The following is a 20438-nucleotide window of genomic DNA, read 5'->3' as shown; positions in this document are numbered from 1 at the left end:
CGTGCCACGACCCGCGCTTGTCCACGCCGTGAATCTGATCCGTGCCACGATCCGATCTCTTGGCTTGAACTCCGCCCGATCCGTGGCGCGGTCCGATCTCGTGGCACGAATCCACCCCGACAGCCGCGCCGCGGCGATGCGCCAAACCCCACCGTTCCCGGCGCCGCTGCTCCGCACCCGGGCACCGAACCTCATTGATGGCGGGGGGGGGGGGGGGTGGGGGTCGCACGAGTTGCCCGGCGCCTGACGGCACCTCCCGGTGTTTTTTGGTTGGGGGTTTTGTTTTTTTTTTGGGGGGGCAGGAGCCGGGAGGACGACGACACCATGGAGCAGGCGCGCCGGATGCACGAGGAGGTGCGGCGGCGCCAGGAGCAGCAGCAGCAGCAACAGCAGCAGCAACAGCAGCAGCAGCAGCAGCAGCAGCAGCAGCAGCAGCAGCAAGTATCGACGGCGGCGGCGGCGCCCCAAGCCCAGAGCTCGCAGCCCCAATCCTCCCAATCCATGTTGGATCAGCAGCGGGAGATGGCCAGGAAACGGGAGCAGGAACGGAGGCGCCGGGAAGCGGTGAGTGGAAAACCGGAGCAGCTCCGTGCCTTGAAAGTCCTGCGGATGCTGGGGAAAAAAAATTTAAAAAATTAAAAATGTAAAAATTAAAAAATCAAAAATTTAAAAATTAAAAATTTAAAAATTTAAAAATTAAAATTTCAAAATTTTAAAAATTTGAAAAATTTAAAATTAAAAGTAAAAATTTTAAAATAAAAAATTTAAAAATTTTAAAAATCCTCAGGGATGGGTAAAAAAAAATAAAATAAAATCCTGGGGACGCCAAAACAATTTACCTTGGATTGTAAAAAATTCCGAGGGAAGGTCAAAAAATATCCCCCAGGGATTGTGGAAAAAATCAGCCGGGGCGGCCAGGAATTCCCGGGGATGAAGCAAAAATCTTCGGGGGTGTTGAAAAATCCCTGGAGATGCTGAAAAATCTCAAGGGGCGTGCTGAAAAAGTCGTGGGGATGCAAAAAAAAAATTACCTGGGGAAGCTGAAAAATCCCTGGAGGAGGCTAAAAAATCCAGAGGGATGCTGAAAAATCCCCGGGAATGCCAAAAAAATACCCAGGGAATGCCAAAAAAATGCCTAGGGATGCTGAAAAATCCCTGGGGAAGCCAGAAAATCCCTGGAGATGTCAAAAAAAAATTCTGGGATGCTAAAAAATCCTTGGGAATGCCAAAAAAACCCCCATAAATGTCCCCAAAAAAACCCCCAGGGATCCCAAAAAAATCTTCAGGGACACCAAAAAATTCCCGAGGATGCCAAAAAATTGCCAGGGGAGCCAAAAATTCCTCAAGGACACCCAAAAATTCCCGGAGATGTTGGAAAAATCCCTGGGAAGGCTTAAAAAATTCCTGGGGGATGCTGGAAAATTGCTGTGGACACTGAAAAATCCCTGGGGATGCTGAAAATCCTCAGGGATGCCGGGAAAAAAATCCCGGGAATGCCAAAAAAAGACCCTGGATACAGCAAAAAATCCCCAGGGATGCCAAAAATAATCCCAGGAATGCTGAAAAATCCCCTAGGATGCCAAAATAGATCCCAGGAATGCTGAAAATAATCCTAAGAATTCTGAAAAATCCTTGGGAATGCGAAAAAAAAATCCCTGGAGACAGCAAAAAATCTTTGGGGATGGAAAAAATAATCCTGGGAATTCTGAAAAATCCACAGGGATGCCAAAATAAATCCTGGGAATGCCACAAAATCCCTGGGAATTTGAAAAATAATTCTGGGAATACTGGAAAATCCCTGCGGATGCCAACAACAATCCCAGAAATTCTGAAAAATCCACCGGGATGCCAAAATAAATCCCAGGAATGCCAAAAAATAAATCTGGGAATGCCGTAAAATCCCTGGGAATGCAAAAAATAATCCTAGAAATTCTGGAAAATCCCCAGGGATGCAGTAAAAAATGCCGGGAATTTTGAAAAATCCACAGGGATGCCAAAATAAATTCCAGGAATGCCAAAATAAATCCCAGGAATGCCAAAAAATCCTTGGGGATGCCAAAAAATCCCTGGGGATGCACAAAAAAAAAAATCCGGAATGCTAAAAATCCTTGGGATGTTAAAATAAATCCTGGGAATGCTGAAAAATCCTCGGGAATGCCAAAAGAAAATGCTGGGAATGCCAAAAAATCCCTGGGGATGCAAAAAATAATCCTAGAAATTCTGGAAAATCCCCAGGGATGCAGTAAAAAACGCCGGGAATTCTGAAAAATCCTCGGGAACGCCAAAAAAAAAAACCCCTGGGAATGCCAAAAAATAAATCTGGGAATACCGAAAAATCCCTGGGGATGCCGGAAATCGTCCGGGATGCCAAAAAAACTCCCTGAGGTGCCAAAAAAAAAATCCCTCAATGGCCAAAAAAAAAAAATTTCCCCGAAATAGCAAAAAAAAAAAAAAAAAAGCAGGAATGCGGAAAAAAATCCCGGGAACGCGGCAAAAAAAAACCCGGGAATGCCGCGGAATCCCCGGCAAAGCTCTCACCGCCCGTTTCCTTTCTCTCGCAGATGGCGGCGACGATCGACATGAATTTCCAGAGCGATTTACTGGCGATATTCGAAGAAAATCTTTTCTAACGGCGCCTGGAGATTTTGGGTTCTTTTCCTCCAGATTTGACTCTTTAACAAGAAAAAAAAAAAAAAAAAGAAAAAAAACCCCACAAAAATACCTTTTTTTTTTTCCCCCCTCCCCCTTCTTTTTCCCCAGCGAAAACCCAAGACAAAAAAAAAAAAAAAAAAAAAAAAAAAAAAAAGAAAAAAACAACAAAAAAAAAAAAAAAAAAGCTTCGGACTCTCCGTTAAGTGTTAAAAAATAAAAAAAAAAAAAAGAAAAAAAAAATTAATAATAAATCCGGGATCGGGATCGTCCCGCATGTACCGACCGGCGCGGGGATCGGCGGGGTCTGCCTTACCCCCCCCTGGATTTTGGGGTGGTTTCTTCTTTTTTTCCTTATTTGCCTTTTTTGGGGGGTTTTTTTTTCCCCTCTTTTCACACCGAAACAACAACCAAAAAAAAAAAAAAACCAAAAAAAAAACCAAAACGGTCAAATTTCCAATTCCCAGCCAAACAAAGAAAGAAAAATTTCCGGATGCGAAAAACGCCGGGAAAAGGTTCTCCCCCTCCCCTCCCCCCCCGTTGTTCACTGTATATTTGGGGTTTTTTTGTCTTTTTCACGTATTTTGGGGGGTTTTCGTGATTACAAGGGGCGGCGGCCATGGGGGCGGTTGGAAATAAACCCGGTTTTTGGATGGATTTTTTTTTTTTTTTTTTTAAAAACTTTTGGAGAAAATTTGGCGTCGGGGAGGGGAGGGGGGAAAGGGGGGTGGGGGGAGGGGCGGGGCGCCGCCGTCCTCCTTTGCTCCTTTTTCCTCTTTTTTCCTCCTTTTTAGGATTTTTTTTCCCTCACTTTCTTCCTAAATTTCTAAATTTTTTTCCCTTTTTTCTCCATTTTCGCTTTCATTTTTTTCTGTTTTTCCCCTTTATCTCCTTTTTAATTTTTTCCTTTTAATTTTTTTCCTTGTTTCTACTTTTTTTGCCTTTTTCTCCTTTTTTCTTTTTTCTCCTTTTTAATTTTTTTAACTTTTCTTTTTTCCTTTTTTCATTTTTTCACTTTTTTCTTTTCCCCCCTTTTCCCCTTTTTCCTTTTTTTTATCTTTTTTTCCCTTTTTCATCTTTTTTCCCTTTCCCCCTTGTTTTCTCTTTTCCTTTTTTTCCTTTTGCCCCCCATCCCCCACCCCCACTGACCCCTTTCTGGATGCCCCTCCCCCCACCCCCCAGTTCACCCTTTTCCCCCCTCCCCCCCCCAAAAAAAGCCGCCAATTTCTTATTTTTATTCTTATTTTTTAATCCCCCCCCACTTTCGCTTTCCTTGGGTTGATTTTTTTTTTTTTTTAAAATTCATTTTAAAAAAATTTACAAAATCTCCAGGTTTTTTCGAGCGGGGGCGGAGGCTCCTCCCCCTCCCTTTAATTTTATTATTATTATTATAATTATTATTATTATTATTTTTGGTTTCCTTCCCACTTAGTGCCATAACCCCCCCCGCCCCTCCCCCGTTCCGGAGTCGTCGGTCGGTTTTTTTGGGTTTTTTTTTTGTTTTTGGGGGTTTTTTTGGTTTTTTTTCCCTTTATTCCCGTGAAAACGCAGTTGGGTCTGTGCCGATCATGGAATAAACGCAGCTCTTTTGGTTTTTTAAAAAAAAAAAAAAAACAAAACCGCCGGTTTTTGCCCCGTTTCTTCCACCCCGGGATGGGGCTGACGCTGCCCCGGGGGGGGGAGGGGAGGGGGGGAGGGGTGCGCCCATGGGGAGGGGGTGGGGAGGGGACCCCGTCGCCTTAAAAGTTTAAAATCCAAAATGACATTTTCCGTTGAAAAAAGGAATTCTAAAAGCCAGGCATCGCATTGCGAGACGCTTTAAAATTTGAATTGCAAATTCGAAAGCGCAAATTTCCATTTGAAAAAAAAAAAATCGAAAGTGAAACTCCCCGTTTAAAGATCTCAAAGTTTGAACTTTAAGCTTGAAAATTAAATCCACTTTGAAACTAAAAGTGCTGTTTCTCATTTAAAGAGATCTTTACGTTTGAAGTTCAAATTCGAAACTGAAATTTTTTCGATTTTTAAAAAGTTAAATTTCACTTTTAAAGCTATTTTTAAATTTTCACTTTGAAAATTAGAAATTCCATTCCAAAAATATTAAAATATAAATGCTATATTAAAAATGGTTTTTAAATTAACTAATTTGAAAGTTAAACTTTTCCGGTTTAAAAATTGAATCTAAAAAAAGGGAAATTTCATATGTAAAGATTTTTTAAATCAGTTTTCACGTGAAATTTGAAAACAATTTGAAATGTTTAGTGGGAAATTCAAAACCGACGAGTAAACTTGAGGGTTTTGGTCATTTTAATTTAAAATTGAAATTTAAAATTTGTCACTACAGACGTAAATTCTTCTAAATTCAGGATTCAAGTCGCCGGTTTCGGTGAATTATAAATTGGATCCTAAATTTTGGCCGGGGGGGGGGGGAGGGACCCCCTCGACCCCTCCCCCCACGAGTGGGCGGGGCCTCGGCAGCGATGGGGGAGGGGCCAAAAGGGGGGGGAGGAAAGAAAAAGTTCAACGGCCCAAAAAAAGGGGGGGAAAAGGCAAAAAAAGGGAAAAAATAGGTGAAAGGTTAAAAAAGGATAAAAATGTAAAAAAAATTGGGGGAAAAAAGGAGGGGGAAAAGGCAGAAAAGGAGCAAAAAACGGCAAAAGGGGAAAAAAAGAAGGAAAAAAGGCCAAAAAGAAGGAAAAAAGGCCAAAAAAAGGAAAAGCCAAAAAAAAAAAAAGGCCAAAAAAGGGAAAAAAGGCCAAAAAAAGGAAAAAAGGCAAAAAAAAGGAAAAAAAAGGCCAAAAGGAAAAAAGGCCAAAAAAAGGGGAAAAAGGCCAAAAAACGACAAAAAGGGTGAGAAAGGTCAAAAAAGGGGAAAATGCCCAAAAAGCACCAAAAAAGGCGAAAAGAAAAAAGTTTCAAAGGGAAAAAAGGAAAAAAAGCCCCCAAATGCCCCAAAAAAGCCCAAACCGCCCCCGCGTTCCCCTCCCCCCGCCCCTCCCCCCGTGACCTCCCTCGCGCGGCCGCGCCCCCCCGCGCTCCCATTGGCTGCCTCTCGCGCGGCCCCGCCCCCTTGCCGACCAATCAGCGGGAGGGGGCGGGGCCGGGCGCGGCCGAGCTCGGGCGGGAGGCGGAAGCGGCGCGAGAAGGTCGGGCGGGGGGGGGAGGGGGCGGCGACAGGGACCCCCCCGTGTCGCGACAGCGCGGTGACAGGGACACACCCCCACCCCCCCCGGTGACAGGACACCCCCGCAATGGGGGACACCCCCCACACACCGGTGATGGGCGTGTCCGTCCCCACTGGCGACAGCGCCACACGCACACCACCCCCCCCCGTGTCGTGACAGAGCTGGTGACAGGGACACGCCGGGTTTAGAAACGGGGACAACCCGGGGACAGGGTGACGCCACCCAGATGGGGGGCGGGGGGGTGACAGGGGACATTGGGACATGGGGACATCAGGCCATGGGGACATGGGGGTGACAGGGGACATCGGGACATGGGGACATGGGGGGGACAGGGGACATCGGGACATCGGGACATGGGGCCACCATGTGGCTGGGGGGATGTGGGATGTGGGGGTGACAGGGGACATCGGGGGACATGGGGGGACATCAGGACATGGGGACATCAGGGGACATCGGGACATGGGGGGACATGGGGGGGACATCGGGACATGGGGGCACCCTGGGGACATGGGACATGGGGCCACCATGGGGTTGGGGGGACGTGGGACATAGGACATGGGGTGACAGGGGACGTGGGGCCACCGAGGGGATGGGACACTCTGGGGATGTGGGGGGACATGGGCCATGGGGGGGACAGGGGACATCGGGGGACATGGGGCCACCATGGGGCTGGGGGGACGTGGGATGTGGGGACATCGGGGGATGTGGGGACACCCTGGGGACATGGGGACATCAGGGGACAGGGGACGTGGGACATGGGGCCACCATGGGGCTGGGGGGACGTGGGACGTGGGGTTGACATGGGACACAGGGACACCCTGGGGACAGGGGGACGTGGGAGGTGGGACATGGGGGTGGCATGGGCCATGGGGACATCAAGGGACTTGGGGGGGACACAAGGGACGTGGGATGTGGGACATGGGGACATCAGGGGACATGGGGGTGGCATGGGACATGGGGACACCCTGGGGACAGGGCCACCGTGGGGCTGGGGGGACGTGGGGACATGGGACATGGCGGTGACAGGGGACATGGGGACACCCTGGGGACGGGCCACCCATGGGGATGGGACACCGTGGTCCTGGGTCACCCCGGTGACAGGGCACCCCAGGGATCGGCCACCCTGGTGACGTGGGGGTGACATGGGCACCCTGGTGATGGGACACGCTGGTGATGGGTCATGCTGGTGATGTGGCACCTTGGTGACATGGGACCCTCGTGCCATGGCCACCCTGGTGATGGGACACCCTGATGGCAGGACCATCATGGGGACCTTGGTGCCATGGGGCATGGAGGTGCCATGGCCACCCTGGTGATGGGCCACCGTGGTGATGTGGCACTTGGTGACATGGGACCCTCATGCCATGGCTGCCCTGGTGATGGGGGACCTTGGTGACATGGCCACCATGGGGACAGGCCACCCTGGTGATGGGACACCCTGATGGCAGGACCATCATGGGGATGGGCCACCTTGGTGACATGGGACCCTGGTGATGGGGGACCCTGGTGCCATGGCCACCCTGGTGATGGGACACCTTGGTGACATGGGACCCTCGTGCCATGGCCACCATGGGGATGGGCCACCCTGGTGATGGGCCACCCTGATGGCAGGACCATCATGGGGACCTTGGTGCCATGGGGCATGGAGGTGACATGGCCACCCTGGTGATGGGCCACCGTGGTGATGTGGCACTTGGTGACATGGGACCCTCATGCCATGGCTGCCCTGGTGATGGGGGACCCTGGTGACATGGCCACCATGGGGGTGCCATGACCACCAAGGGGACAGGCCACCCTGGTGATGGGCCACCCTGATGGCAGGACCATCATGGGGATGGGCCACCTTGGTGCCATGGGACCCTGGTGACATGGCCACCATGGGGATGTGACACCCTGGTGATGGGACACCTTGGTGACATGGGACCCTCGTGTCACAGCCACCATGGGGGTGCCATGGCCACCATGGGGATGGGCCACCCTGGTGCCATGGGACCCTGGTGCCATGGCTGCCCTGGTGATGGGACACCCTGGTGATGGGACACCCTGATGGCAGGACCGTCATGGGGATGGGCCACCTTGGTGACGTGGGACCCTGGTGATGGGGGACCCTGGTGATGGGCCACCTTGGTGACGTGGGACCCTCGTGTCACAGCCACCATGGGGGTGCCATGGCCACCAAGGGGATGGGCCACCCTGGTGCCATGGGACCCTGGTGCCACGTGTCATGTCCCCCCCCCCCCGCAGGTGACACGGTGTCCCCCCCCGCCATGCTGCTGTCCCTCTGCACGCTGCTGCTGGCCCCCACCCGGCTGCTGCTGGCCCTGCGGCGCCTGCTGGCCCGGCTGGGGGTGACGGTGGCCGCAGCGGCGGCCGGGGTGGCCTACGGGCTGTGGGGGCTGGGGGTGCTGCTGCGTCGGGGACCCCGCGGCACCTTTGGGTGGCGGGTGAGGGACCGGCCCCCCCCCGGTTTGGCCGACGGCACCTTTGGGGAGCACCGGTACCTGCGCCTGCAGGTGGGGGCTCTGGGGGGGGGTCCCGGGGGGGGCCATGACTTTTGGGGGGGCTCTGGGGGGGTCAGGGGGGACTTTTGGGGGGATCTTGGGGGGGCTCTGGGGGGGGATCTTGGGGGTCAAGGGGGCTTTTTTGGGGGGGCTCTGGGGGGGTCATGGGGAGGCAGGGGGACTTTTTGGGGGGCTCAGGGGGGTCGTGGGGGTCAAGGGGGCTTTTGGGGGGGCTCTGGGGGGGTCAGGGGGACTTTTGGGGGGATCTTGGGGGGGCTCTGGGGGGGTCGTGGGGAGGCAGGGGGACTTTTTGGGGGGCTCTGGGGGGTCAGGGGGGACTTTTGGGGGGATCTTGGGGGGGCTCTGGGGGGGGATCTTGGGGGTCAAGGGGGCTTTTTTGGGGGGGCTCTGGGGGGGGTCATGGGGAGGCAGGGGGACTTTTGGGGGGCTCGGGGGGGGTCGTGGGGGTCAAGGGGGCTTTTGGGGGGCTCTGGGGGGGTCGTGGGGAGGGGGGACTTTTGGGGGCTCTGGGGGGGATCTTGGGGGTCAAGGGGGGGCCTTGGGGGGGTGATGAGTTTGTGGGGGGGTCTTGGGGATCTTGGAGGCTTTGGGGGGGGCTTGGAGGGCTCAGGGAGGCTTTTGGGGGGTTTGGGGGGGTCTTGGGGTTCGGGGGGGCTTTTGGGGGAGTCTTGGGGGGTCGAGGGGACTTTTTGGGGGGTCTTGGGGGGATCTGGGGGGGCTTTGAGTTGGTTGTGGGGGGGATCTTGGGGGTCGAGGGGGCTTTTGGGGGGGCTCTGGGGGGTCTTGGGGGTCAGGGGGGCTTTTGGGGGCCTTGGGGGGCTCTAAGGGGTTCTTGGGGTTCGGGGGGGCTTTGGGGGGGGCTTGGAGGGCTCGGGGGGGTCTTGGGTTGGTTCTGGGGGTCTTGGGGGAGCTTTTGGGGGGCTCTGGGGGGGTCTGGGGGGGCTTTGGGGGGGTTCTGGGGGTCCAGGAGGGGGGGTCTTGGGGGGACTTTTGGGGGGCCTTGGGGAGCTCTGGGGGGGTCTTGGGGTTCAGGGGGGGCTTTTGGGGGGGTCACCCTACTGACCCCACCCCACCTCCCCCCAGGACTCGGGGCTGCGGCTCCACTACGTCACCCGGGGTCCCACCACGGCCCCGTTGATGCTGCTCCTCCACGGATTCCCCCAAAACTGGTGGGTGCCACCACCCCGTGTCACCACCCGCATCATCGTCATCGTCAGCAGCAGCAGCAGCAGCATGGTCATCATCTTCCTCCTCCCAGGTTCTGCTGGAGGCATCTCCTGCAGGAGTTCAGCACCCGCTACCGGGTGGTGGCCTTGGACCTTCGGGGTTACGGAGCTTCTGAGAAGCCACCAGGGAAGGACAGCTACAGGCTGGAGGTCCTCCTGGAGGACATCCGCCAGGTCATCGAGATCTTGGGGACGCCCAACGGGCAGGGTGAGGTGACATCGGCCACCGACGCCACCGCGGCATCCCCCAAGTGTATCTTGGTGGGACATGACTGGGGTGGACTTCTCGCCTGGGAGTTGGCCGCCAGCCATCCAGCCTTGGTGGAGAAGTTGGTCATCATGGATGCTCCTCACCGGGCCATCATGACGGGTAACGGGTGGCTTTTTGGGGACAGGGTGGGGCACCCGGCGATGGATGGGGCCATCGGGTGGCATCTCCTGTGGGCCAGGGCTGGGTGGGTGCTGGGTGGGGTGGAGGTGCTGTTGGGTACCACCTCCTGTGGTGGCTTGGGGTGGTTGTGCCATCAGGAGCCGGCTCTCATGGCTGTGGCGTGCCACCATGGTGCCGTTGGGTGCCATCTCATGACCATGCCATGCCACCATGGTGCCGTTGGGTGCCATCACTCATGACCATGCCGTTGGGTGCCACCTCATGACCGTGCCATTGGGTGTCCTCTCTCCTGGCTGTGCCATGCCACCATGGTGCCATTGGGTGCCATCTCATGGCCATGCCATTGGGTGCCATCACTCATGGCCATACCATCACCTTCCATCTCTTGTGGTGGCACCACCAGGTACCATCCCCGCCCCGTGGCCAGGTTTGGGACCCCCACGGTGGCCGCTGACACCGGTGTCCCTCTCCTGGCGCAGGTTTCACCGCCTGCCACCCCTCCCAGCTCCTCCGCTCCAGCTACGTCTTCCTCTTCCAGCTGCCCTGGCTGCCCGAGCTCCTCCTCTCCTTGGCGGACTTTGAGGTGAGACCCCATCCCCACGTCTCCTCGTCCCCACCTTGTCCCCTCGGGTGCTCCCTGCCACCCTCTGCACCTCCCGACCCAAGAAGCTCCTCAAGAACTCGAGGAGAACTCCTCCTGACCCAAGAAGTTCCTCAAGGAGGAACGACCAACCCCAAGGTGTGGAGCAAGGTCCCTTGTCACCGGTTTGGGGGTGGTGGCTTCATCCAGATCCTCCTGTCCCCCTCGGTGGCTTCATAGCTGGTGAAGACCATCCTGACGGGACCTTGGACGGGGATCCAGAATCCGGCGCAGCGGTTGACGGAGCAGGAGGTGGACGCCTACCTCTACAGCCTCTCCCAACCGGGGGGCCTCACCCCCCCCATCCACTACTACCGCAACCTCTTCCGGTTGGTGGGCTCTGGGGTGCCAAGGTTGGGTGCTCGTGGGTCGGGTGGTGTGGGTTGGGTGCTCCTGGTTGGGGTGGTGGGATCCCATTGGGGTGATCCCATTGGGGTGCTGCTGGTTGGGGTGGTGGGATCCCATTGGGGTGCTCTTTGTTGAGGTGATCCTACTTGGGTGCTCTTGGGTTGGGTTCTCCTGGTTGGGGTGGTGGGATCCCATTGGGGTGCTCCTGGTTAGGGTGATGCCAGTTGGGTGCTGCTGGTTGGGGTGGTGGGATTCCATTGGGGTGATCCCAAGTGGGTGCTCTTGAGTTGGGTTCTCCTGGTTGGGTGGTGGTGGGATCCCATTGGGGTGCTCCCAGTTAGGTTCTCCTGGTTGGGGTGGTGGGATCCCATCGGGGTGCTCCTGGTTAGGGTGATGCCAGTTGGGTGCTCTTGGGTTGGGTTCTCCTGGTTGGGGTGGTGGAATCCCATTGGGGTGCTCATGAGTTGGGTGCTCCCATTTCGGGTGCTCCTTCTTGGGGTGCCCCCCCCATTTGGGTGCCCCCCCCTCACCCCTTCTCCCCCACCCCCACCCCCCCAGGGACACCCCGATTCCCCGCGAGCCCCCCCCGCCCCCCACCCTGCTGCTGTGGGGCACCCATGACGCCTTCCTGGACGCCCGCCTGGCGCCCTGCCTGCGCTGCTGCCTGCGCCCCTCTGCCCGCCTCTGCCTGCTGCCTGGCGCCAGCCATTGGCTGCCCGAGGAGCAGCCCCACCCCCTCGCCCAGCTGATTGGTGACTTCCTGGATGGGGGTGACCAGCACCCCTAGGGGCACCCATGGGTGCTCCCCTACCTTTGGGGGAAAGAAGGTGGGAGGGGCAGGTTGGGGGTGGTGGGGAGGGGAGAGGTGGGGTTGGGGGGGCAACATCTGGGTGGGGACCCCAACATCTGGGTGGGGTCATGGTGGTTGGTGGGAACCCAACATCTGGGTGGGGACCCTGGTGGTTGGTGGGAACCTAACATCTGGGTGGGGACCTCAACATCTGGGTGGGGTCATGGTGGTTGGTGGGACCCTCAACATCTGGGTGGGAACCGCAACATCTGGGTGGGGACCCTGGTGGTTGGTGGGAACCCAACATCTGGGTGGGGACCTCAACATCTGGATGAGGAGCTCAACATCTGGGTGGGGACCCTGGTGGTTGGATGGGGACCCCATATCCAGGTGGGGACCCCAACATCTGGGTGGAGACCTCAATATCTGGATGGGAACCCCAACATCTGGGTGTGGACACCCAAGATCTGGGTGGGGACCCCGGTGTCCAAGTGGAGACCCCAACATCTGGGAGAGGTCCCAAACATCTGGGTGGTGGACCCACCTCTGGGTGGGGTCCCCAACATCTGGGTGAGGACCCTGGTCTTTGGGTGGGCAGCCCAGCATCTGGGTGGGGACCCCGACATCTGGATGGGGCCTCAACATCTGGAGGGACCCCCACATCTGGGGGGGGACCCCCAGTCGTTGGGTGGGGACCCCCACCCAACAGCTGGACGAGGTCCTCAACATCTGGGCGAGGACCCCAACACCTGGGTGGGGAGCCTGGGGTTTGGGTGGGCACCCCAACATCTGGACGGGGCCCTCAACATCTGTACGGGCACCCCAACATCTGGAGGTGCCCTGAATAAAGTCGGGTGTCGGCAGCAGGTGGGTGCTGTTGGGGGGAGGGGCGGGGGGGGGGATGGGGAGATCGGGAACCCATGGGTGCCAGTGCATCGTCCTGGGCGCCAGCACCCATGGGTGCCAAAGCCAGGTCCTGGGTGCCCGTGGCAGCACCCATAGGTGCCAGAGCCAGCACCATGTCCCAGGTGCCAGCACCCACGGGTGCCAGAGCCAGGTCCCTCGTGCCAGATTCAGCACCCATGGGTGCCAGTGCCGTATCCTGGGTGCCAGCGCCAGCACCTACAGGTGCCATTACCAGCACCCACGGGTGCCAGAGCCGGGTCCCAGACGCCAGATCCAGCACCATGTCCGTGGTGCCAGCACCCATGGGTGCTACATCCCGGGTCCCATTGCAGCACCCACGGGTGACAATGCCAGGTCCCGGGTGCCATCGCAGCACCCATGGGTGCCAGCACCCGGCCGAGCCGCCGGAACGTTCCCGAGTGACTTTTTGGGGGGGGGGGAGGGGCAGAACCAGACAAACTCGCCGGGTGGGGGCGGGGCCGGGCGCTGGGTCCCTCGTGGGGGGGGGTGGGGGGGAGGGGCGGGGGGTCCGTGGGGCCCCTGGCTCGCGCCGGGCCCTGCAGCTGCTGCGGGGGGGAGGGGCGGGGAGGGGGGAGGGGGGCAACAGCTGCACGCCCCTCCCCCACCCTGCAGGGACCTTGGGGGGGGGAGGGAAAAGGGGGGGGAGGGGGAATGGCGGGGGGGGAGCCCCCCCACGGGTGGGAGCCACGGGGGGCACGGGGCGGGGGGGGGGGAGGGGCTGTCCCGGGGGGGGGGTCCGTGGGTCCGGTCCCGGGTGGATTCCTGGGGGGGGGAGGGGCTCAGTGCTGCCCCGTGGGGGCGGGTCGGTCCCGGGTGGGTCCGGGGGTGGGGGGGTGTCTGTCCCGGGTGGGTCCGTGGGGGGGTGGGGGTGGGTGGGGGATGGGATGATGACGATCCTCAATCCCGCCCCGCGCGCCCCCACCCGCGACCGAAACCTGCGCGTGGGGGGGCGTGTCCCGAGTGGGCGTGTCCCTTACCGCACGCCCCGCCCCTTGGGCGTGTTTTTGGGGTGGGGGTGGGGCGTGTCCCCGCTCCCGGCGGGTCGGTGGCTCCGTCTGGCGGGGCCGGAGCGGGGCTGAGCCGGGCCGGGCTGGGCTAAGCCGGGCTTGGTTAAGCCGGGCTTAGGCCGGGCCGGGCCGGGCCCCGCTGCCATCGAGTATGGGCCGCGGGGGGGTCCCGGACACGGGTGGGGTCTCGGGGGGGGCCCCGCTGCTGCTGCTGCTGCTGCGACTCGGAGCGGCCGCAGGTGAGCGGGAACTGGGTCGGGTTTAACTGGGTCGGGACTAACTGAGCCGGGACTAAGCGGGTCGGGAGTAACGGCGGGGGGTCCGGGGGTGAGTTGGGCCGAATTAAGGCGAGCTGAGCCGAGCTGGGTCGGGTTGAGTTGAGCCAAGTCGAACCGAGCTGAGCTGAGCCTAGCTGAGCCGAACTGAGCTGAGCCTAGCTGAGCCGAACCGAGCCGAGCCGGGATGAACCGGGCTGAGTCGGGACTAATCGGACCGAGTTGGGCTGAACTGAGCTAAACCGAGTCGAACGGAGCTGAGTTAAGCCGAGTTGAGCCCAACAGGGCTGAGCTGAGCCGAACCGGGCTGAGTTAAGCCGGGCTGAACTGGGTTGAGCTGCGCTGAGCTGAGCCGGGCCGAACCGGACCGAGCTAAGCCAAGCTGAACTGAGCCGAGCTGAGCCGAACCGGGCTGAGCTGAGTTAAGATGAACCAGGCTGAGCTAAGCCAGGATGAACTGAGCTAAACTGAGCCGAACCGGGCCAAGCTAAACTGGGATGAACTGGGCCGAGCTAAGCCGAGCCGAACCGGGCCGAGCTAAGCCAGGATGAACCGAGCTAAGCCGAGCTCAGCTGAGCTGAAGAAGCCGAACCGAGCCCGGGGGGCACCGGGAGCGTTCGGGACTGAGCCGAGCTGAGCCGAACCGAGCCGAACCGAGCCGAGCTAAGCCGAGCTTAGCCGAACCGGAATGGGGGAGGGGGGGGGGGGTCGGCAGCAGCTTTTGCTCCGCCGGGTCTGACCCAAACCAGGCTGAGGGGGGGAGGGGGCAGAGCCGGCCCGGTCCGGCCCAGTTTAGTCCTGGTCGGTCCCGGTTTAGTCCCGGTTTAGTCCCGGTTGATCCCGGTCGGTGCTGGGGTGGGGGAGGGGCGGCGCGGCCGCACTTTGGCGGCGCGGAAAAAGTTTGGAAAGAGGAGTGGGGGGGGGGGGGAGGGGCGGAACCGGGCCTAACCCGGGGCTAAACCGGGCCCAAGTGGGCTAAGCCGGGCCCAACCGGGCTCAGCTGCGTTCACCCGGGACGTGGGGGGGGGGGGGGGGGGGCGCGGCCCCGGGAGCGGGGGGGGGGGGGTTCGGCGGGGGGGAGCGAGACCGTGGGAAGGTGGGGGAGGGGCGGGGGGGGGGGGGAGCGGACCCGGTTTTGGGGGGGGAGGGGGGGGAGATCCCGGTGCCGGGGGGGGGAGGAGGGTGGCGGGACCGTGGGAACGCGGGACGGGGGGGGGAGGGGAGGGGGAACGCGGGGGGGGGGGAGGGGCCGGGCCGTGGGAACGGGGCTGGGGGGGAGGGGAGGGGGCAGGGGGTTTTGGGGGTGCGGCGCGTGGGGCCCACGCGCGTGCAAGCGGGCGTGCAAGGGCCCCGGATGGCGCGCGCGCAGCGCACGGGTTGGCGCGGGCGTGCAAAGGCGCCTTGCACGCGCGGCGTGTTTGTGCCACGCGTGTGCGGTGCACGGGGGGGGGGGGGAGTGGGTGTGAGTGTGCAATGCACGGGGTTGCCATGTGTGTGCAGGGCGTGTGCAACGCACGAGGCTGCAGCGAGTGTGCAATGCACGTGGAGGCGGTGCGCGTGCAGGGAGCGTGCAATGCAGCGTGTGCGCGGGTGCGTGTGCAATGCACAGGGATGCAGTGAGCGTGCGATGCACGGGGATGCAGCGCGTGTGCAATGCACGGGGTTGGCATGTCTGTGCAATGCAGCGCGCGTGCAATGCGCGTGCGATGCAGGGGGTTGCAGTGAGTGTGCAATGCACGGGGTTGCAGTGAGTGTGCAATGCAGTGCGTGTGCATTGCGCGTGCAATACACGGGGTTGCTGCGTGTGCGCAATGCCGGGGGTTGCAGTGAGTGTGCGATGCAGCGCGTGTGCAATGCGTGTGCAACGCAGGGGGTTGCAGTGCGTGTGCAATGCGTGTGCAATGCGTGTTCAATGCACAGGGTTGCAGTGCACGTGTGCAATGCGTGTGCAATGCGCGTGCAATGCACGGGGTTGCAGTGCGTGTGCAATGCGTGTGCAATGCGCGTGCAATGCACGGGGCTGCTGCGGGTGTGCAGGGTGCACGTGCAGTGCAGGTGCAGCGCCACGCGTGTGCAACGGACGGGGTTGCAGTGCGCGTGCAACGCCCTCACACTCAGCCCCTCCCCCCGCCCCCCCCCCAGGGGTCCCGGGTGCTCCCCTCCCCCCCAAGAGCCCGGGGAGGGGGGGGGGATGGGTGGGGGGAGGGGTGGGTGCCCCCTCCCTGCTCGGGGGGGGGAGGGGTGACGTGGGTGACCCCGGGTGACCCCCACTGCCCCTCCCCCACCGTTCCCACGGCCTTGGGGCCCGGCTGCCCGGGTGGGGGAGGGGGGGGGGGGGGGCAGGGCGGGTGGTCCCCGGCCCGTTGGGGGGTCCCAGCCCCACGGTGGGGCCCAGGGTGCTGGGTTGGGGGGCAGCTGTGGGGCAGGACTTGGGGGGCAGCGTGTGGGGCCGAGGGGAGCTGGTTTGGGGGGGGGGGCAGGGATGTGGGGGGCAGTAATGGGGGGGGGTGGGGATGTAGGGGGCAGGAGCGGGAGTTGGGGGTCAGGGTTGGGGGGGGTGCAGCCACTTGGGGGCAGAAGTGGGGGGTGTGGGGCAGTAAAAGGGGGGGTCAGGGGCAGTGGGGCAGGGCTATGGGGCTGAGGGCAGCTGCTTGGGGGGCAGGAATGGGGGGAGTAACTGGGGGGGGGGGGGCGGGATGGGGACTTGGGGGGCAGGGGGGAGGCTGTGGGACCGGAGGCAGCGTGTGGGGCAGGGGGGATCCGTGGGGCAGGGGGGATCTGTGGGGCTGACGCCCCCCCACCATGGGTGCCCGCCCCCCCCCCCCAGTGCTGCCGTGCCCGGAGGGGGCGACGCCCTGCGAGAACGGGGGGCTCTGCGTGCTGGACCCCCAAGGCCGGACCACCTGCCTGTGAGTGACCCCCCCCACCCATGGGTGCCCCCCTCTCCCCGTGCCTCCCCACCCCCAGGGTGCCACACCCCCCCCATAGCACCCCATTCCCTCCCATAGCACCCCATAGCCCCCCATAGCCCCCCCATAGCACCCCATAACCCCCGCAGGGCACCCATAGCCCCTCCACCACCCCATAGGTACAAGTGCCCCATAGCTGCACCCCAGCACCCCATAGCCCCCCCTCGTGCCCCATGGCCCCCTACAGCACCCCATAGCCCCCCCAGGGCACCCACAACCCTCTCAGCACCCCATACCCCCCCCCCCCGGGCACCCCATAACCCCCCATAGCACCCCATAGCACCCCATAACCCCGCCCCCCGGGGCACCCATAACCCCCTCAGCACCCCATAGCACCCCATAACCCCCCCAGGGCACCCATAGCCCCCCCCAGCACCCCATACCCCCCCCTCAGGGCACCCAATCCCCCCCCATCCCCCAGGACACCCCATAGCACCCCACACCCCCCCCCCAGCACCCCGGGGTGCCCCCCCCCTCACCCCCACGCTGCCCGCGGGTGCAGGCAGGGCGGGGGTGCAGGCAGGGCGGGGGTGCAGGCAGGGTGCTGCCTGCCCGGGCAGGACAGGCAGGGGTGGGGGGGGCCGTGGGAGTCTGCCCGGGGCCTCGTTCCCAGGGTGCCCCCCCCCCCCCCAGACACCCTGCGGGGGGAGGGGGGAGGGTGCAGCCCTGGCACCCTGCCCCTCCCCCCACCCAGTGTCCCTTGGGGGGGGGAGGGGCAGGACGCCGGGGGCACCCGTGGGGTCACCCCACACTTAGGGGGCGGGGGGGGGGGGTGAGGGGGGTCCCATGGGTGCTGTGAGGGGTCCCAGGGGTGGCACAGGGGGTCCCATGGGTGCTGGAGGGGTCCCCATGGGTGTCATGCAGGTCCCATGGGTGGCACAAGAGGTCCCATGGGTGCTGGAAGGGTCCTATGGGTGGCACAGGGGTCCCATGGGTGTCATGGGGTCTCGGGGGTGATATGGGGGTCCCAGGGGTGGCACGAGAGTCCCATGGGTGCCATGAGGGTCCCAGAGGTCCCATGGGTGCTGTGGGGTCCCATGGGTGCTGGGGAGGGTCCCATGGGTGCTGTGGGGTCCCATGGTGGTGCAGGTATCCCATGGGTGCCGGGGAGGGTGCCATGGGTCCTATGGGTGCTGTGAAGGGTCCCAGGTGCCTCATAGGTGCTGGGGGTCTCCCCTGGGTGTTGGGGGTCCCATGGGTGCCAGGTTTCTCCCCTGGGTGCTGTGGGGGACCCATGGGTGCTGTGGGGTCCCCTGGGTGCCGGGTGTCTCCCCTGAGTGCTGGGGGTCTCCATGGGTGCTGGGGGGTCTCCCTTGGGTGCTGTGGGTCTCCCCTGGGTGCCGTGGGGACCCATGGGTGCTGTGGGGTCCCCTGGGTGCCGGGGGGGGGTGTCTCCCATTGGGTGCTGTCGGCAGGTGCCAGCCGGGGGTGCTGGGGGAGCGGTGCCACCTGCGGGACCCCTGCACCCCGTCGCCCTGCCCCCCCGGGGGGCTCTGCCAGAGCACCCTGCGCCAGGGCACCCTGCGCCCCCGCTGCCTCTGCCCCCCGGGCACCCGCCGTGAGTGGGGGGACCCATGGGTGGGGGGGTCCCATGGGATGGGCATGGGGGGCCCATGGGGTGCTGGGGGGGGGGAAATGGGTGGGGGGCACCCATGGGTGTGGGGGGTCCCATGGGTGGGGGAACCCATGGGTGGGGGGACCCATGGGTGGGGGGAAATGGGTGGGGGGGGTCCCATGGGATGGGCATGGGGGGCCCATGGGGTGCTGGGGGGGGGGGGTCCCTGTTGGGTGGGGGGCACCCATGGGTGTGGGGACCCATGGAGGGGGGCTGTCCCATGGGATGGGTGTGGGGGGCCCATGGGGTGCTGGGGGGGGGGGGTTGGGGGGGCACCCATGGGTGCCAGCACCCAACAGCACCCACCCACCCCACCCCCAGGTCCCGAGTGCACCCCCCTGGAGATGCCCCCCTCCCCCCCCTGCGCCCCCTCCCCCTGCCTGAACGGGGGCACCTGCCGCCAGCCGGGGGAGGGGACCTTCGACTGCGCCTGCCTGCCCGGTGGGTGCTGGCACCCATGGGTGCTGCTGGGGACGGGGCGGGGGGGATGGAGAGGGTGGGTTTCACATGGGAGGGGTGATGGGTGCGGGGGGGGGATCCCTGGGGGTCCCTGGCACTGGGTGGGGGGGGGATCCCCTGGCACCCATCGTCACCCGTGGCACCCATCACCCGTGGCACCCATCACCGGTGGCACCCATGGGGCTCCCTGGTGTGTCGTTGTGCCCCCCCCCCCCCCAAAAAAATGGGTTTGGGGGGTCCTGGGTGCCAGTGGATTGGGTGGGGGGGGGTCCCTGGTGGGTGGGGGGGGTCCTTGGTGTGGGTGGGGGGGGCGTCTCTTTCATGGGTGGGGGCCTTGGCACCTGTTGTCACCCTTGGCGTCTGTGGAGCTCGGGGGGGGTGTTCCTGGTGTGGGTGGGGGTCCCATGGGTGGGGATGGGGGTCCCTGGCCCCACCCTGACCTCAGTGTCCCCAAGGCTTCGAGGGTCCCACCTGTGAGACCAACGTGGACGACTGTCCCGGGCACAAGTGTCTCCACGGGGGGACCTGCGTGGACGGGGTCAACACCTACAACTGCCAGTGCCCACCCGAGTGGACGGGTACGGGGGGCACCCAGGGGGGCACCCAGGGGGGCAGCGGGTGGTCAACGGGGTGATCAACCAGGGTGGGCATCAAGGTGGACTTTGAGATGGTCACCAGGGTGGTCAAGAAGACAGGGACTGAGGTGGGCATCGAGGTGGGCATCGAGGTGGGCATCGAGGTGGGTAGTTGGGTATGGACCAGGGTGGTCATCGAGGTGGGCACCCAAGTGGTCACCAGGGTGGTCACTGAGGTGGGCACCAGGGTAGTCGTTGAGGTGGATAATGAGGTGGGGACCAAGGGGGTCATTAAGGTGGGCTTTGAGATGGTCACTAGGGCGGTCGGTGGTCAACAAGGCAGGGACTGAGGTGGGCATTGAGGTGGGCATCGAGGTGGACATTGAGGTGGGCACTTGGGCATGGACCAGGGTGGTCATCGAGGTGGGCACCCAAGTGGTCACCAGGGTGGTCATTGAGGTGGATAATGAGGTGGTCATCAAGGTGGGCACCAGGGTGGGACTGAGGTGGGGGACCAGGGTGGGCACCAAAGTGGTCAACAGGGTGGTCATTGAGAAGGGCACTGAGGTGGAGACCAGGGTGGGCTCCAAGGGAGACACCGGGTGGTCACTGGGGCATGGATTAGGGTGGGCACAGAAGTGGGCACCAGGGTGGTTCCCCTAGGTGGTCCCTGAGGCGATCACCATGGTGGTCACTGGAGGGGTGACCAGGGTGGTCCCTGAGATGGCCTTGGAGCTGGTCACCTTGGAGGTTCCCAAGGTGGTCAGTGGGTGGGGACCAGCATGGTCCCTGAGATGTTCCCTTAGTTGGTGACCAAGGACATGTCCGAGGTGGTCAGCAGGGTGGGGACCTGAGCGGTGCCT

The 20438-nt window shown here is 61.5% G+C and overlaps 3 protein-coding genes across 13 annotated transcripts in view; all 3 read left to right on the top strand.

Moving 5' to 3' along the window:
- BRD4 (bromodomain containing 4) overlaps positions 1-3319 on the top strand; it is a 75866-nt gene extending 72547 nt beyond the window's left edge. For all 10 annotated transcript variants that reach the window (XM_054807794.1, XM_054807787.1, XM_054807796.1 and 7 more), the window contains 2 exons: positions 303-564; positions 2562-3319. In XM_054807794.1, coding sequence (XP_054663769.1) covers positions 303-564; positions 2562-2630 — 331 coding nt within the window. In that variant the 3' untranslated portion in view covers positions 2631-3319. The remainder of the gene's footprint in view (positions 1-302; positions 565-2561) is intronic.
- A 3537-nt stretch (positions 3320-6856) lies between these two features.
- Positions 6857-11791, top strand: EPHX3 (epoxide hydrolase 3). Its single transcript, XM_054807978.1, has 6 exons — positions 6857-8344; positions 9437-9522; positions 9612-9949; positions 10450-10553; positions 10791-10939; positions 11517-11791. The coding sequence occupies exons 1-6, from the start codon at positions 7946-7948 to the stop codon at positions 11743-11745; spliced, it is 1305 nt and encodes a 434-aa protein (XP_054663953.1). The 5' UTR covers positions 6857-7945; the 3' UTR covers positions 11746-11791.
- A 1934-nt stretch (positions 11792-13725) lies between these two features.
- The window catches only part of NOTCH3 (notch receptor 3), a 40980-nt gene continuing 34267 nt past the window's right edge, over positions 13726-20438 (top strand). Inside the window, exons 1-5 of one of the 2 annotated variants that reach the window (XM_054807977.1) lie at positions 13726-13921; positions 16785-16866; positions 18342-18484; positions 18863-18982; positions 19456-19578. In XM_054807977.1, coding sequence (XP_054663952.1) covers positions 13834-13921; positions 16785-16866; positions 18342-18484; positions 18863-18982; positions 19456-19578 — 556 coding nt within the window. In that variant the 5' untranslated portion in view covers positions 13726-13833. The remainder of the gene's footprint in view (positions 13922-16784; positions 16867-18341; positions 18485-18862; positions 18983-19455; positions 19579-20438) is intronic. The other variant, XM_054807976.1, reaches the window with a different exon arrangement.

This window comes from Grus americana, chromosome 33, assembly GCF_028858705.1.
Source record: "Grus americana isolate bGruAme1 chromosome 33, bGruAme1.mat, whole genome shotgun sequence".
Classification (NCBI taxonomy): Eukaryota; Metazoa; Chordata; class Aves; order Gruiformes; family Gruidae; genus Grus; species Grus americana.
This window is presented reverse-complemented; position numbering and strand designations above follow the sequence as displayed.

Bases quoted from the DNA above. Each gene is read 5' to 3' on its own strand.
- EPHX3 (XM_054807978.1), top strand. From the start codon at position 7,946: ATGGGCCACCTTGGTGACGTGGGACCCTCGTGTCACAGCCACCATGGG. The intron at 9,950-10,449 runs GTAACGGGTGGC...CTCCTGGCGCAG, and splicing joins TCACCGGGCCATCATGACGG to GTTTCACCGCCTGCCACCCC. The intron at 10,554-10,790 runs GTGAGACCCCAT...GTGGCTTCATAG, and splicing joins TCTCCTTGGCGGACTTTGAG to CTGGTGAAGACCATCCTGAC.